This window comes from Podarcis tiliguerta (assembly GCF_965153285.1).
Source record: "Podarcis tiliguerta genome assembly, chromosome: 2".
Classification (NCBI taxonomy): Eukaryota; Metazoa; Chordata; class Lepidosauria; order Squamata; family Lacertidae; genus Podarcis; species Podarcis tiliguerta.
The window spans coordinates 39,871,574-39,884,736 of NC_139535.1; the positions used below are offsets into that span (position 1 = coordinate 39,871,574).

Below are 13,163 nucleotides of genomic sequence, written 5' to 3' on the forward strand. Positions count from 1 at the left end.
GGTTCTCCTCCTCAGTTTATCCTCTCATCAGCCCTGGGAAGTAGACAATGACTGTCCCAAGGTCACCCAGCAAGCTTCATGGCTGAGTGTGGATATGAACCCTGATCCTCATCTGTCAGGGAACTGCCATCGGAGCGGGAGGCGGTGAGAGGGCTCCCGGATGATGGTGGAGAGGGTCCTAGTAGGAGGAGGGATAGCCCATACGCTGGGGAAGGAAATCAGCGTAACACCAGTGGAGAAGGGGAGGAGATAGAGGAAGCAGAGAGGTGGCTCCAGGACTCTTCGCAGGAGACCAGCGGAGAGGGGACAAGTGCTCCTTTGCCCACACCCACCCTGCGCAGAAAGCTTTCACGCAGGCAACGGGGGAGAAGACTGGGCATCAAGCAGCTTTTATGTTGGAAGCGGTTTAAGAAACGCCCACTGACGGATTCTGCCAGCGACTGAGGCAGCCACGGAATACAGGCTGTCCTGTCAGAAAGGGTTCAACCATGCAACCTACCCATGAGTAAAGGCAGCTTACGCACAAGCAATCCCTAGAACCATTACATCATCCAAGACTCTAACCACAATCCAGCTCATAGTGTAGCACACTGGATCACAGTGGTATGGGTGTAGCAGAAATGTTTTCTGTGAAATAGTGTAGAATATATGCAGCTTCATACAGCTATTTTCTTTTAAAACTGAGTAGTCTTGCAGTTGTCCCAAGGCAGAAATTAAGAGACTGGATATTATGGTTGAATGTTCATTTTACTTCATGAGCTCTGCTTTAGACCAGAAGAACATATGAAAGTACTTGTAACGAGGGATGAAGGTTTCTCCAGTTGTTTAGTGGAAGCAGTTCTTAGTACTGTTCTGCAGAGAAAGACAATATCACATATGTAAATGATCTGTCTCTTGTAATATGGCTTCAAACCTAAATGGCAGTTGGTATTTGTTTACAGGTGCCAAATGTGAAGCGAACACCTTTGATGGCGAGCGTTGTTTATATGGGGCCCTGAGTGATGCTATTCGGCGGGTGTTAAAGGAGTACAAGCAGATCACAGCAAAGTGCATGAAGAGAGACTACTATGATGTCTTCCTTCAACGGTAAAGAGAGAAGGGATGCCTTCATTGCAGGCTGTTAAGCATTAAAATGCATCTGTTTCCATTGGACTGCCATTCCCACTCCTTGGATGGCTGACCTCTCTTGCTTGTTTTGTTTCAAGAGATTCAAAAGATTTATCATGTTCTTGTCTTATGGAGGCTTGCTTGGGATGATGACAAGTCTGTCAAGCCACTGTTAGTACATAGTACAGTGGTACCCCGCAAGACGAATGCCTCGGAAGACGAAAACCCGCTAGACGAAAGGGTTTTTCATTTTCTGAGGTGCTTTGCAAGACGGATTTTCCAAAGGGCTTGCTTCGCTAGACGAAACAGCCCTGCCTCTCCTGTCATGGCGACGGTCGCACCCTCGCTTCTCCGCTCCTCCGGCTCCCTCCCACCTTCCTGCTTACGGTTCCTCCGGCTCCCTCCCACCTTCCAGCCGACCTTCCGACCTTCCGGCTGCCTCGCACCACTGCCCACCGCCCTCGCGCACTCCCCGCAGGAGCCGTTGCCGCCAGCAGCCAGCGCTGCAGCCGGAGTCGCGCTCCTGAGCCCCGCCGCCCTCTAGCAGCCGCGTCGCACGGTGTCCACAAGGCGCGGCTGAGTCCAAGGACCGGCTGCGGCAGCTGCCCTGCTTCTCCCCACCCCTCCCCGCCGTGGTGCTTCGCAAGACGAAAAAACTCGCTCTACAAAAAAACTCGCGGAACAAATTAATTTCGTCTTGCGAGGCACCACTGTAATTTGAAAGTTTCTATATATATATATATGTAATTCCCTCCCCACTGAAAAAACTTCTCATACGGTACACATGATAAAACTGATTAATCACAATCTACTGTGTAAGTGGCAGAAGTAAATAAGACCACTTAATAGATAGGTGTGTGTGGGGTCCTCTTTATGGAATGCTGTCCCCAGGGAGGCTCACTTGGTAGCATCATTATATAGCTTTAGGCGTCAGGCAAAAACATTACTTTTCCTCCATGGCGTTGAATCATAATTTCCTGTGGCCTCCTTGAGTGGTTCACATTCTGCCTTTTTAAGAACAAGATTGTCATTTCATTTTTTCATTGTTTTTCTTTGTGCTGGTTTTAATGTATGTTTATCTTTGTTTATATATTGTAAGTCACTTTGAGTTACCTTGGTAAGAAAGGGACCAATTAATAAATAATAAAGCATTATTTTATTACCTTGATTTTGAAGGAACAAGATACTCGCAGTTGCTGAGTCCTCCAGTCCAGTTTTTTCAGACTTGTTGTTCTTATTCTCCTTGCAGACTTCTGGAACAGGGTTACCAGAGTGACATTGTATTCATTGTGCATGGGAAGTCTTTCTGTGCCCATCGCTGCATTCTCGGTGCCCGGAGTGCATATTTTGCAGAAATGTTTGAGACCAAGTGGAAGGGGAAGAATATCATAGCACTAAAGCATCCATTGGTGAGAACACTCAAGCTTTGTTTTAACTAGAATAGTGTCTGCAGTTGGTGCTTGCTTTAAGGTTTCAGGTGCTAAGTCTAGACCCTGATTTACACATGCATCAGAATGAGACAGTAGAGTGGACTGTACCGCTTAAGACTGGGGGTGAGGATGTCATTTCAAACACATTAAAAAACATAATAATCAACTAACTAAAAAAACCATAAAAAGCAACTAACCCCATGAATTGGCTCATTGAGAGGAAGTGGTTCTGGGCTAGTCCTCTCACTGCCATTCTCCTTTTTTCTTTTTTACTTGCAGTGAATATTGTTACATTTGGAACACTCAAAATGGGCTTTTCCTACTTGCAGTCTGAATGGTACAGTCCATTCTGCCACTTTATTCTGCTACACGAGTACCAAACCTGATGTTACTAACTAATCAAGCATCAAGTTTCTTTAAAACAGTTTTACTTGGATTATCTCAGCAATGTTGATCTGGAACATCGTATTGAGATTTCATTGTGACTACTGTATTGAATCGACCCTGGCTGTTCCTACTGGTAAACATAACACACAAGCTATTCAACTTCTCACAAAACAGGTTTTTTTTTTTTAAGCTAACTATATAAGTGGCTATCACAACTTGTGGTCAGTTCCACAAGTTAATTACTTTTTGAGTGACATTATTTAATGTTGTCACATGGTGCGAACTGAGCTAGCATTGAGGAAAAGGGACATACAGCTAAAATCTTGCCCTTTTTGTTGCTTGCCTACTGCACTACTGCAGAATCTCATGGGCCCTCATTACCTTCTAGTTTGAATATAGCCGATGGGGTGCCCTCTGGAAGTTGTTGTGGACTTCTGATCATTGACCTGACAGGCTGGGGCTGATGGGAGTTGTAGTCCAAAACACCTTAGCTACTGCTGTTCTAGCTTGTTTCTCACTTATATCAGTGTATAGTTCAAGCCATGGCAAAATGCAACCTCTGTAAATAACCACTTTCATTCATTATATAGATCAACCCAGCTGCCTTTGGTTCCCTTCTCCAGTACCTCTATACAGGTAAATGTGGGCATGTGCTGCATTGTAGTGCTTACAATTGCTGCATTTGGATTCAGAATAACATCTTGCGTATATCTATATACTTTGCATAATTATTTCAAAACTTAGCTTGTCAGAAATGGCCTGGGTGACGTACTTTTTCTCTTTCTCTTGCAAGGACTATACTGATGGAAAGCATTAGATACTGGGGCATAGAATAACAGCATTGATGGAGAGGCATGGAGCTGCACAAGTTGTGTTGGACCTTGCTAGAGTGAGATTATGGGGGATTCAGGTTCTTTTCTCTACCATCGTGCTTTTGCTTTGGGGTTAGCCACTCACCCACCCAAGCAACAATATTTTATTGCCCGAAAACATTGTCTCCCACCACCCAGCTGATGGGTTTGTTTGTTTGTTTTGCAAGTGCTGTATCAAATGCAATAAGGGCACTGGCATTGCTAGTAATGAGTGACACAACTTTGTGTCTGGACGTATTCCCGGTATGCCACACTGTTGCTCTAGTTACTTTTACGTCTAAAAGCGCCATGGCATTAATCCCCTTTATTTCAGCAACAGTTACTTGAAATGTTGAGCCTTCAATTCTAAACACACTTGTTTGGGAGTAAGTCTTTCTGCAATTCAATGAGACTTACACCTGAGTAGACGTGCAAAGGATTCTGCTGTCTAGAAGATTTGTTTGCTGATTGGGCATTCTAACCAGGCACAGACTGTGCTAACATGTTTTTCTACCTCCATTTGCATATGCCAATAGGGTTCCTCCCAATTCCAGAGCACAGCTCTAGATTGGAGCTACCAAAGGAATAGCAAAGAATAAAAATTTGTCTTATTTTTGTTTGTTTTTAGTGAACAAAGGTCCTTATCCTTCACTAGACAATGACCATACGTTTCTGGATATTTGTGCTCAGGAATATGTATGAATCTGGCTATTGAAGTTGCTCCTCTTTTTGCTTTTATAAGACAGGAGTACCTTGAAATACAGAAGGATACGGAAAGTGACACATGCATTTAACTTGTGGGACATGTGGATTAAACCTATGGAAGGGATTCTGGATTAGCCTTCTCTACATTTGCTCATTGCTTTGGGCAAATGTATGTGGGAAAGTAGCATACCAATTGAAATAATAGCTACATTATTGTGGTTATCAGAATTGAAGGGCTTGTATGTACCATTTCTTGGCTTTGTCATATGTAGACATGTGCATCCATGTTTTATTTATTTGGGTGATAGTCAGCCAAGTTGTGTATCTATAGTCTATTTGTTTACTTAGGGCGGCATGCATCTCTGTTATATTCTTTGTAGACTCATTGCAATTAATGGACTCACTAATTTTAATAGGCCTATACCGGTATCGCTAACATTGGATGTCACCCTTACTACAATTTTGTACTGCTAATCCATTCAAGGTGGTTTGCAGTCTAAAATAATAAAGATACAAAAGGTAAAAAACCATAATTTTCTCAGGACATATATCTGAAAAGCAACGTGCAATATGGCTCAAAAGAAGTTGCTGTACTAGCTGTTCAAGTGATGTTCTCAAAAATATAAATGCAGTCCTTCCTTAAGTCACAGGGGGGTGCTGAAACATAAATTTGCAGCTGTGGATGTAAGGATGAATTTTACGTGTTGGTGAATAAATAATAGGGAGAATTGAAAGGGTCATTTGCTTTCTTTTCTTTTCTTTTGCCAGGTCGTTTAGACATAGATGTAGAATATGTGAGCGACTGCAAAAGATTGGCAAAACAATGTCGGCTCCAGGATCTCATCGAAGACTTGGAAACAAAGTGTAAAAAGGTCCATGAATTTGGTAAGGTCCAAATTGCTCAGACTGGCACTTTGTATAAGAAAGTGGAAAGCTGCCTTTTTTCTGAATAGCTTATATTAATTAGCTAAAAATTCTAGTAATAACTTTTTTCTGTTCCGCTGTTCTCCTAAAGTGTTCAAAACAATCACAGTACACTATGCAGATAAGCAATTAACAATATAAAATATTCTTTAACATGGTATTGTTATTATTATTTTCTTTCCATTTCTATACTGCTTTATAATTTAAAGAAAAAATTCTCAAAGTGGTTTACAACAGGTTAAAACATCAAATAAAACAATGCAGAATAAAGCATTAATGAAGAGAGTAAAAAAAGAAACCAAGTATACATTCAAAGCAATGTAATTAACAGGAAACTAAAATATTATCTTAAAGATTTCAAAATAAAATATTACAAAGCAAGTCAACTACAGAATATACATTTAGTGTAGTGAAGTTAACAAAAAAAATATCATAGAATATAGGAATATTTGGAAGGGACTCAAGGGTCATCTAGTCCAACCCCCTGCAATGCAGGAATCTCAGCTAAAGCATCCATGACAAATGGCCATCCAACCTCTCTTTAAAAACCTCCAAGGAAGGTGAGTCCACAACCTCATGAGGGAGACTGTTCCACATTTCAAAACTTAAACTTTTCAAAAGAAAACATTACTGTTGTTGTTTAGTCATTTAGTCGTGTCCGACTCTTCGTGACCCCATGGACCAGAGCACGCCAGGCACTCCTGTCTTCCACTGCTTCCCGCAGTTTGGTCAGACTCATGTTTGTAGCTCGAAGCTACAAACATGAGTCTACAAAACATTACTATAGGAAGTTAAATATAATATGCACATTTAAAACTGCATAATTAGCAAGAGAATAAAATATTATCATAAGCTTAGAACATGCGGCCTAGGACCCTTGTACCTACAGGACCACCTCTCCTGGTATGCCCCACGGAGGACCTTAAGGTCCACAAATAACAGCACTTTGGAGGTCCCAAGCCGCAAGGTAGTTAGATTGGTCTCAACTAGGGCCAGGGCCTTTTCAGTACTGGCCCCGACTTGGTGGAATGCTCTGTCACAAGAGACTAGGGCCCTGCAGGACTTGGCATCTTTCCGCAGGGCCTGCAAGACAGAGCTGTTCCGCCTGGCCTTTGGTTTGGACTCAGTCTGACCCTTATGTTTCCCTCCCCTTATGGTTTTGATTTATGGGCTACTATTAAAATGAGGCTGCATTTTAAATTGTATTTTAACCCGTATTTTAATAAACTGGTTCCCCCCCCCCCCATTATGTTTTATTGTAATTTTATTGGTGTTAGCCGCCCTGAGCCTGGGGAGGGCGGGGTATAATTATTATTATTATTATTATTATTATTATTATTATTATTATTATTATTATTATACCTGCTGCTATTGCTGCCAGTCCTGCCCATGGTGGTTGGCAGGTGTGGAAGCTCAGGCTTGATGACTTGTACTAAGAGACAGCCAAAGTGGTCTCTGGCCTTTTCAGCAGCCCTAGTTTTTGTAGCTGGAGTCAGTCCTCCCTGCCCTCCCAGACCAGGTGGAAAAAGGCCTGCAAGGCAGGGAGCAGGTCTTCCAGGATTCACAGCCAAGATGGGTCTCCAAGATAAAGTCAGTCAAGAACAAGATCTAAAATTACACAGTGAAAGCCCAACCGAACAAAAATGTATTCATAGTATACATAGTGAAAAAATTTCCTGATTGAGGTATTCTAGAATTGTAGCACCCACAGAAAATGCCCTTCTGTAAGTTACCCAATGGATATTTTGAAGTGTTACAGAGAATAGGAACTTCAAAGCTGATTTTAAAGCCCATGCAGACAACAAAGTAAGTGTTCCTAATAGTTATTTGGTCTTAGGCCATCTAGGATCGTCTTCGGTGTCCTACATGCTGTACTGCAGTAGTCTATCTGGGAAGTAATTAAAGTGTAAATAACAGGCCAAGTCTGTTGCTTTTAGAAACTGTGTAGCATGGGCAGGGTCTTCTGGCTTGTAGGTGCAGTGACTAAGGAGAGGTAGGGTAGATTCATGTGCCCTTGATTTGGTGACAAAGTTCTGTCTCCATTGTACACCAAGTTACTGTGCTATGCATATACTAATGGGTGAGCACTCTAATGGGACATTTAATTGTTTTTAGCATAAGCCTTTGCAGCATTCTTGTTTTCTAGAAAGAGTTGTGATACGTCATAACAGGGACACATGGGTATGGTCCAGCAATCTCCTACTTGAATATTACCTGCCTAAGGACTATTCCCAGGATCTGGAATATAAATACTTGGAATAATAAGCAACTCACTTGTAAATAGCTTAGTTATCCATCTTTGTAGTGCCATATTCTGAAATGGTACAATATTAAACACTGTCATGGTTTTAAATGTATTTTATTGTTGTAACCCACCCTGGGATCATGAATCAAGGAAGAACAGACTAGAAATCAAACTTAAATATTTAGTGGGGCTCTGGGCCATTTCTAAACTGGATGATATAGGTTGCAGAAAATGAGGCAAGCAAAAAATATATCTCTAAACCAGATATGATTAATCTTGAATTGGATACTTGAGCAGCTTCCTCCCAGACTTAAATATATAGCTTGGTTGCTTGCTTGTTTTGTAAGGTTAACTGTGTAGATATCAAACAATAATGTATTGTAGTAATGCTTGATAGATGCAGATAGATATTTCACACCCTGTAGTGTATGTTTTCTGCAAGTGTTTTAAGAATAGTTGAATTTAATATCCCATGAGCATAGTTTAATAAAAACCATGCTCTCATCACCTTAAAGAAATAATGAATAACTAATTTAGCTATATTTGTGTTAATGCTTGATTATATTTCAGCATCTCTAATTACATAGTTTTTCAGTTCTTTTATTTGAGGTTAAGCTGATTGATGCTAATAAACTCTAATTCCCAGAAATGCATAGTTATGATTTCTTCACGGATGGAAAAAGTCAGGTGGTTAACACAAGTTGCTTTACTGCCTTGGTTGTGTACTAAGACTACCACCTGGTGTCATCCCTGCCACACACACACACACACACACACCCCAAGGTCCATTGCACCAGTGGAAGTTGCTTTCTCTCTTGGACACTTTGAAAGGCTAAGGCTGTCGTTTGTTTCGCAGCACTCATGTTAGACATCAGAATTTAAATAGTTGGCCAGGCAGATCATAAATTTACACTTCCTTAGGATTATTTTGTACTCTGCTTGTCACCATTTGTGAGAAACCCTTAAGTGATGAAAGGAACAGTTTAGCTTGCTTCTATATGCTGCTGTCTTCAAAACTGAAGGTGCTAGAGCATCCTTTATTGACAATCCCCTCTTAACATCTTCTTCTGCCACTGCTGCCTTTAGTACTGGTAACACTTAAGCTTTGACCCTGGCATAGCTAGCCATGTTGCAAAAACTACAAAATATACTATACTCCATTCAGCTTCCCCCTTTTGCCACTAGGGAAGAAGGAAGCATTTGGACTGGTGTCCTAGAGGCACAAGTCCCTTGCTTTCATGCATCTGGGCCATTGTTGATGCTAAATGAATGTTAATTGTTGCTGCTGCCTTGTCCATTTTCTTGACACTTTATAAATGTGAGTTGATCTTACTGACGCTGCTGTCACCAAAAGCTATTTACTTTTGACGGACCACGCTCACATTTGTATTACATCTGTTCCGAAATCTTAATTAGTGCAAAATTGCTGTCATAGATTGAAAGATGCAGCCCATCATACTGGTCCATTTCCCAGAAACTTGTGATAAAGTGCTTTACCAAAACTCATGACACAAATTGGTCTTTTAAAAACTCTCTGTGCCATAGACAACACATCTGGAGGGGGGGGCGGTCTTGAGAGGAGGAGGCTGCCTCACTTAGCTGTTCTGTTCTTCAGCTTGCACTTCATCTGCGTTATCTAAGCACTTCAAGCATAAAATTTCTATCTTCTAAATGAGCTAGAAACTTCAAACAAAAGCATCTCCATATACAGCCCTCTGACAATGTTCTTTTTCCTCTTCCAGAAAAGAATATCTTGCTGCTTCTTAGTGTCTCCTGGATAGGAAATATAGGCTGACTCAGTCCTCCTTGAAAGCAAATTGCATATGCTTTTGGCTTCTGAGTTTAAATTGGCACCAGGCTGCCAGTTTCCCTTTGGAACAGCTCTGTGAATGTACTTGAAACAGATTCTACAAGTTAAAACTACAATAAACAAATTGCATGCACCCACCAAGTAGGGGAGAAATCTGTTCCTAACAACACACACATACCCAAAGGCTAGGTAATCTGTTAGGTTGATGACTGAAATAGTGCTGAGCCTTAACTTTGTTCGCATTGAGCCTGACACAATTGCAAAACATAAGGAGAGGATGTTAAGGAGAGGAACCAGATTTGCCACTAGGCACACAGGCGTTCATTTCAGTCTCTTTGCATCCGTCTTAAGAACATGCTTTGTCAGGCCAATAGTCCATCTAGCACTACAGCATATTTTGCACAGTGGCCAGCCAGATGTTTCTAGGTAGTCCACCAGCAGGATGTGAAGTCAACAGCTGCCTTCTGCCATAATAATAATAATAATAATAATAATAATACAATAATTTTTTTATTTCTACCCTGCTCATCTGGCTGGGTTTCCCCAGCCACTCTGCGTGGCTTCCAACAGAATATTAAAAACACAATAAAACATCAAACATTAAAATCTTCCCTAAACAGGGCTGCCTTCAGATGTCTTCTAAAAATCAGGTAGTTGTTTATTTCCTTGACATCTGATGGAAGGGCGTTCCACAGGGCGGATGCCACTACCGAGAAGCCGCTCTGCCTGGTTCCTGTAGCCTCACTTCTCACATTGAGAGAACTACCAGAAGGCCCTAGGTGCTAGACCTCAGTGTCCGGGCTGAATAATGGGGATGGAGACGCCCCTTCAAGTGTACAAGGCCAAGGCCGCTTAGGGCTTTAAAGGTTAGCACCAAAACTTTGAATTGTGCTTGGAAACGCACTGGGAGCCAATGAAGATCCTTTAGGACCAGTGATAGATGGTCTCGGCAGCCATTCCCAGTCACCAGTCTAGCTGCTGCATTCAGGATTAGTTGTCGTTTCTGGGTCACCTTCAAAGGTAGCCCATGTAAAGCGCATTGCAGAAGTCAAAGCGGGAGATAAGCAGAGCATGCACCACTCTAGTGAGACAATCTGTGGGCAGGTAGGGCCTCCGCCTGCGTACCAGATGGAGCTGGTAGACATCTGCCCTGGACACAGAACTGACCTGGGCCTCCATGGACAGTTGTGGGTCCAAAATGACTCCTAGGCTGCTCACCTGATCCTTCAGGGGTACAGTTACCCATTCAGGACCAGGGAATCCTCTACACCTGCCCACCCCCTGTCCCCACAAAACAGTACTTAGCCGCCATCCTCCAACCGCCTCCAAACACTCCCACAGGGCCTTCACTGCCCTCACTGGTTCTGATTTAAAAGATGTAGAGTTGGGTATCATCCACATACTGATCAACACCCAGCTCAAACTCCTTGATGATCTCTCGCAGCAGCATCATATAGATGCTAAAAAGCATGGGGGAGAGGATGGAACCCTGAGGCACCCCACAAGTGAGAGCCCAGGGGTCTGAACACTCATCCCCCAACACCACTTTCTGGACTCAGCCCAGGAGGAAGGAGCAGAGCCACTGTATAACAGTGCCCCCATCTCCCAGCCCCTCTATCATCCTGCCTCTGAAATTTGGAGTTTCCAGTTACTCATCGTGTTTGTTTAATTGCCTTCTGAATCATCACTACATCCTGTGACAGTGAATTCCATAAACAATTCCTTGTTTTCCTTTTTCTGTCCTGAATTCATTGGGTGACCTTGAGTTCTAGTGTTGCATGGCAGCAATAAGTCCTTGTGTGGGTATCTGTCCAATATCTTTTACAGTGAAAAATTCATGCAGCTTCTTTGAAATTTCCCTATGCTCCTCCTAGCGATCCTTTCACTCTTCTGTCATCTAGTTGCCCAACCGTCTCCCTAGATTTTCTGCTCCTATTTAAAAATATGTCTTAACACTTTTATAATCTGCAAATTCTCTTTTCCGTGCTTCATCAACTTCCACTTGTTTTGCCTGAGTTTATGCTGTCCTCATTTGAACTAGACACAACTTCTTAAGGGAAACCTCAGTCAATCAATCAATCAATCAATCAATCAATCTGTGTGATGTGCTTTCTCCAGTGCTTCTTTTAATGGGGATTAACATCCTAAAGAAACTTGAGCTCCTTGATTTTTCCTTCCAGTGAATACACCCATTTTTGCAAAATTAAGTTAATTAATGGTCTGATGTATTCCCCAAGAACTTCAGGCAGTTTACTCAGTTTAGACTTAGTTTAGAAGTGGACATGGGGTCATACTTGACAGTATTTGCTAAATAAAAATGATCCCAGTACGGTATGTGTTTTACCATTAAACACATGTTGCTTGAGTGTCCACACTCCTCAGCTGCTTTCCAATTTTTAATGCTCATCCAGACACATCATAGAATCATCTGCACCAGGGTTTTTCCTCTCTGTTTCTAGTTGAAAATATTCATTTACATGTGTTTATAAGTTTCAAAACAATAGGTTGGTTGGGGTTATTGAGACTTTATTGAGGACTGAAGGAAGCTTTCTGTAGAGATTAAGTGTTCAGTACAATATGATCTAGTGGAGGCATAGGCAAACTCGGCCCTCCAGATGTTTTGGGACTACAACTCCCATCATCCCTAGCTAACAGGATCAGTGGTCAGGGATGATGGGAGTTGGAGTCCCAAAACATCTGGAGGGTTGAGTTTGCCTATGCCTGATCTAGTGACTCTGTGCCAGCAGATCTAATCTATCTCCCTTCCTCTTCTGTCTTCTACCATAACGTAACCCTGATGTAGCTCCTCACAATTAACAAAAGGAAGGGCAGGGAATTGTCATTTCCTGAGATTCCTGTTGAGAAGTTGGTAGTCTCTCATGTGAAGGAAAGAGTGAGAAAGAAACAGTCTTTCCTCCTACCCACCACCTTCATATGTTGGAGCAAAGTTTCAAGTGGCAAAAGGTATAATTTCACTATCTGCTGACAGTAATGGTGTATCTGTTGAAAGGCATTATATTGCCTGTTTAGAATCACAATTCTGAGGCATATACAACTCGTTAATTTGGGGCAGGAGGGTTGGGAAGAAAGATATTGTAATGTGGCAGTCTTCTTTCACCCACCTCTCATTGTTGTGGTAAGATGACATCCCTGTGTAATCTGTAAAATGTCAAGAGCGGCAATTTATTATGGCAATGTGAGTCACCTGAGATTTGGAGACAAGTTCTAAATCCATTGAGTCACGCTTGTCGTACCACCTCTTGTTCCGATGCAGAGTTAACTTAGCCAGCTCAGGAATAACTTCCTTTTCTTGCTGAACTCCCAAGTATAAACCAATGAAGACTTTTGGTATATTGCTAACTAGTTTATCATGGCATGAGCTTTCAGCTCTTGGTTACAAAACCTCTTTCCACGATAAACCACTTAATACCAAAGGTGCTGAAATAGCAGTTTTGTTCATATTATTATAAACAGGTTCTCTGTATTAACAAAAGATATAAATAACATTCCCTAAAATAAAGACCACGTGAGCTGGGTGTAGGAGGAGGAGACAAATAACACTGTGTAATAATCACAAGCTGAAATCAATATGGCATCATAAATACATACTACTTGTTAATGATTTAGTATTGATCACAGCAGCTTGTTTTACTGTACCAAGCTATTCAGGTGCTCCTTCTTCATACAGCAAGGCTTTGGAGACT

General features: G+C 41.9%; 1 protein-coding gene across 2 annotated transcripts in view; it reads left to right on the forward strand.

Annotated features, from left to right (window-relative positions):
* The window catches only part of ABTB1 (ankyrin repeat and BTB domain containing 1), a 42,408-nt gene that overhangs the window by 8,476 nt on the left and 20,769 nt on the right, over positions 1–13,163 (forward strand). For both annotated transcript variants that reach the window (XM_083418599.1, XM_083418600.1), the window contains exons 4-7: positions 942–1,086; positions 2,357–2,516; positions 3,515–3,560; positions 5,249–5,365. In XM_083418599.1, the coding sequence (XP_083274725.1) occupies positions 942–1,086; positions 2,357–2,516; positions 3,515–3,560; positions 5,249–5,365 (468 nt within the window). The remainder of the gene's footprint in view (positions 1–941; positions 1,087–2,356; positions 2,517–3,514; positions 3,561–5,248; positions 5,366–13,163) is intronic.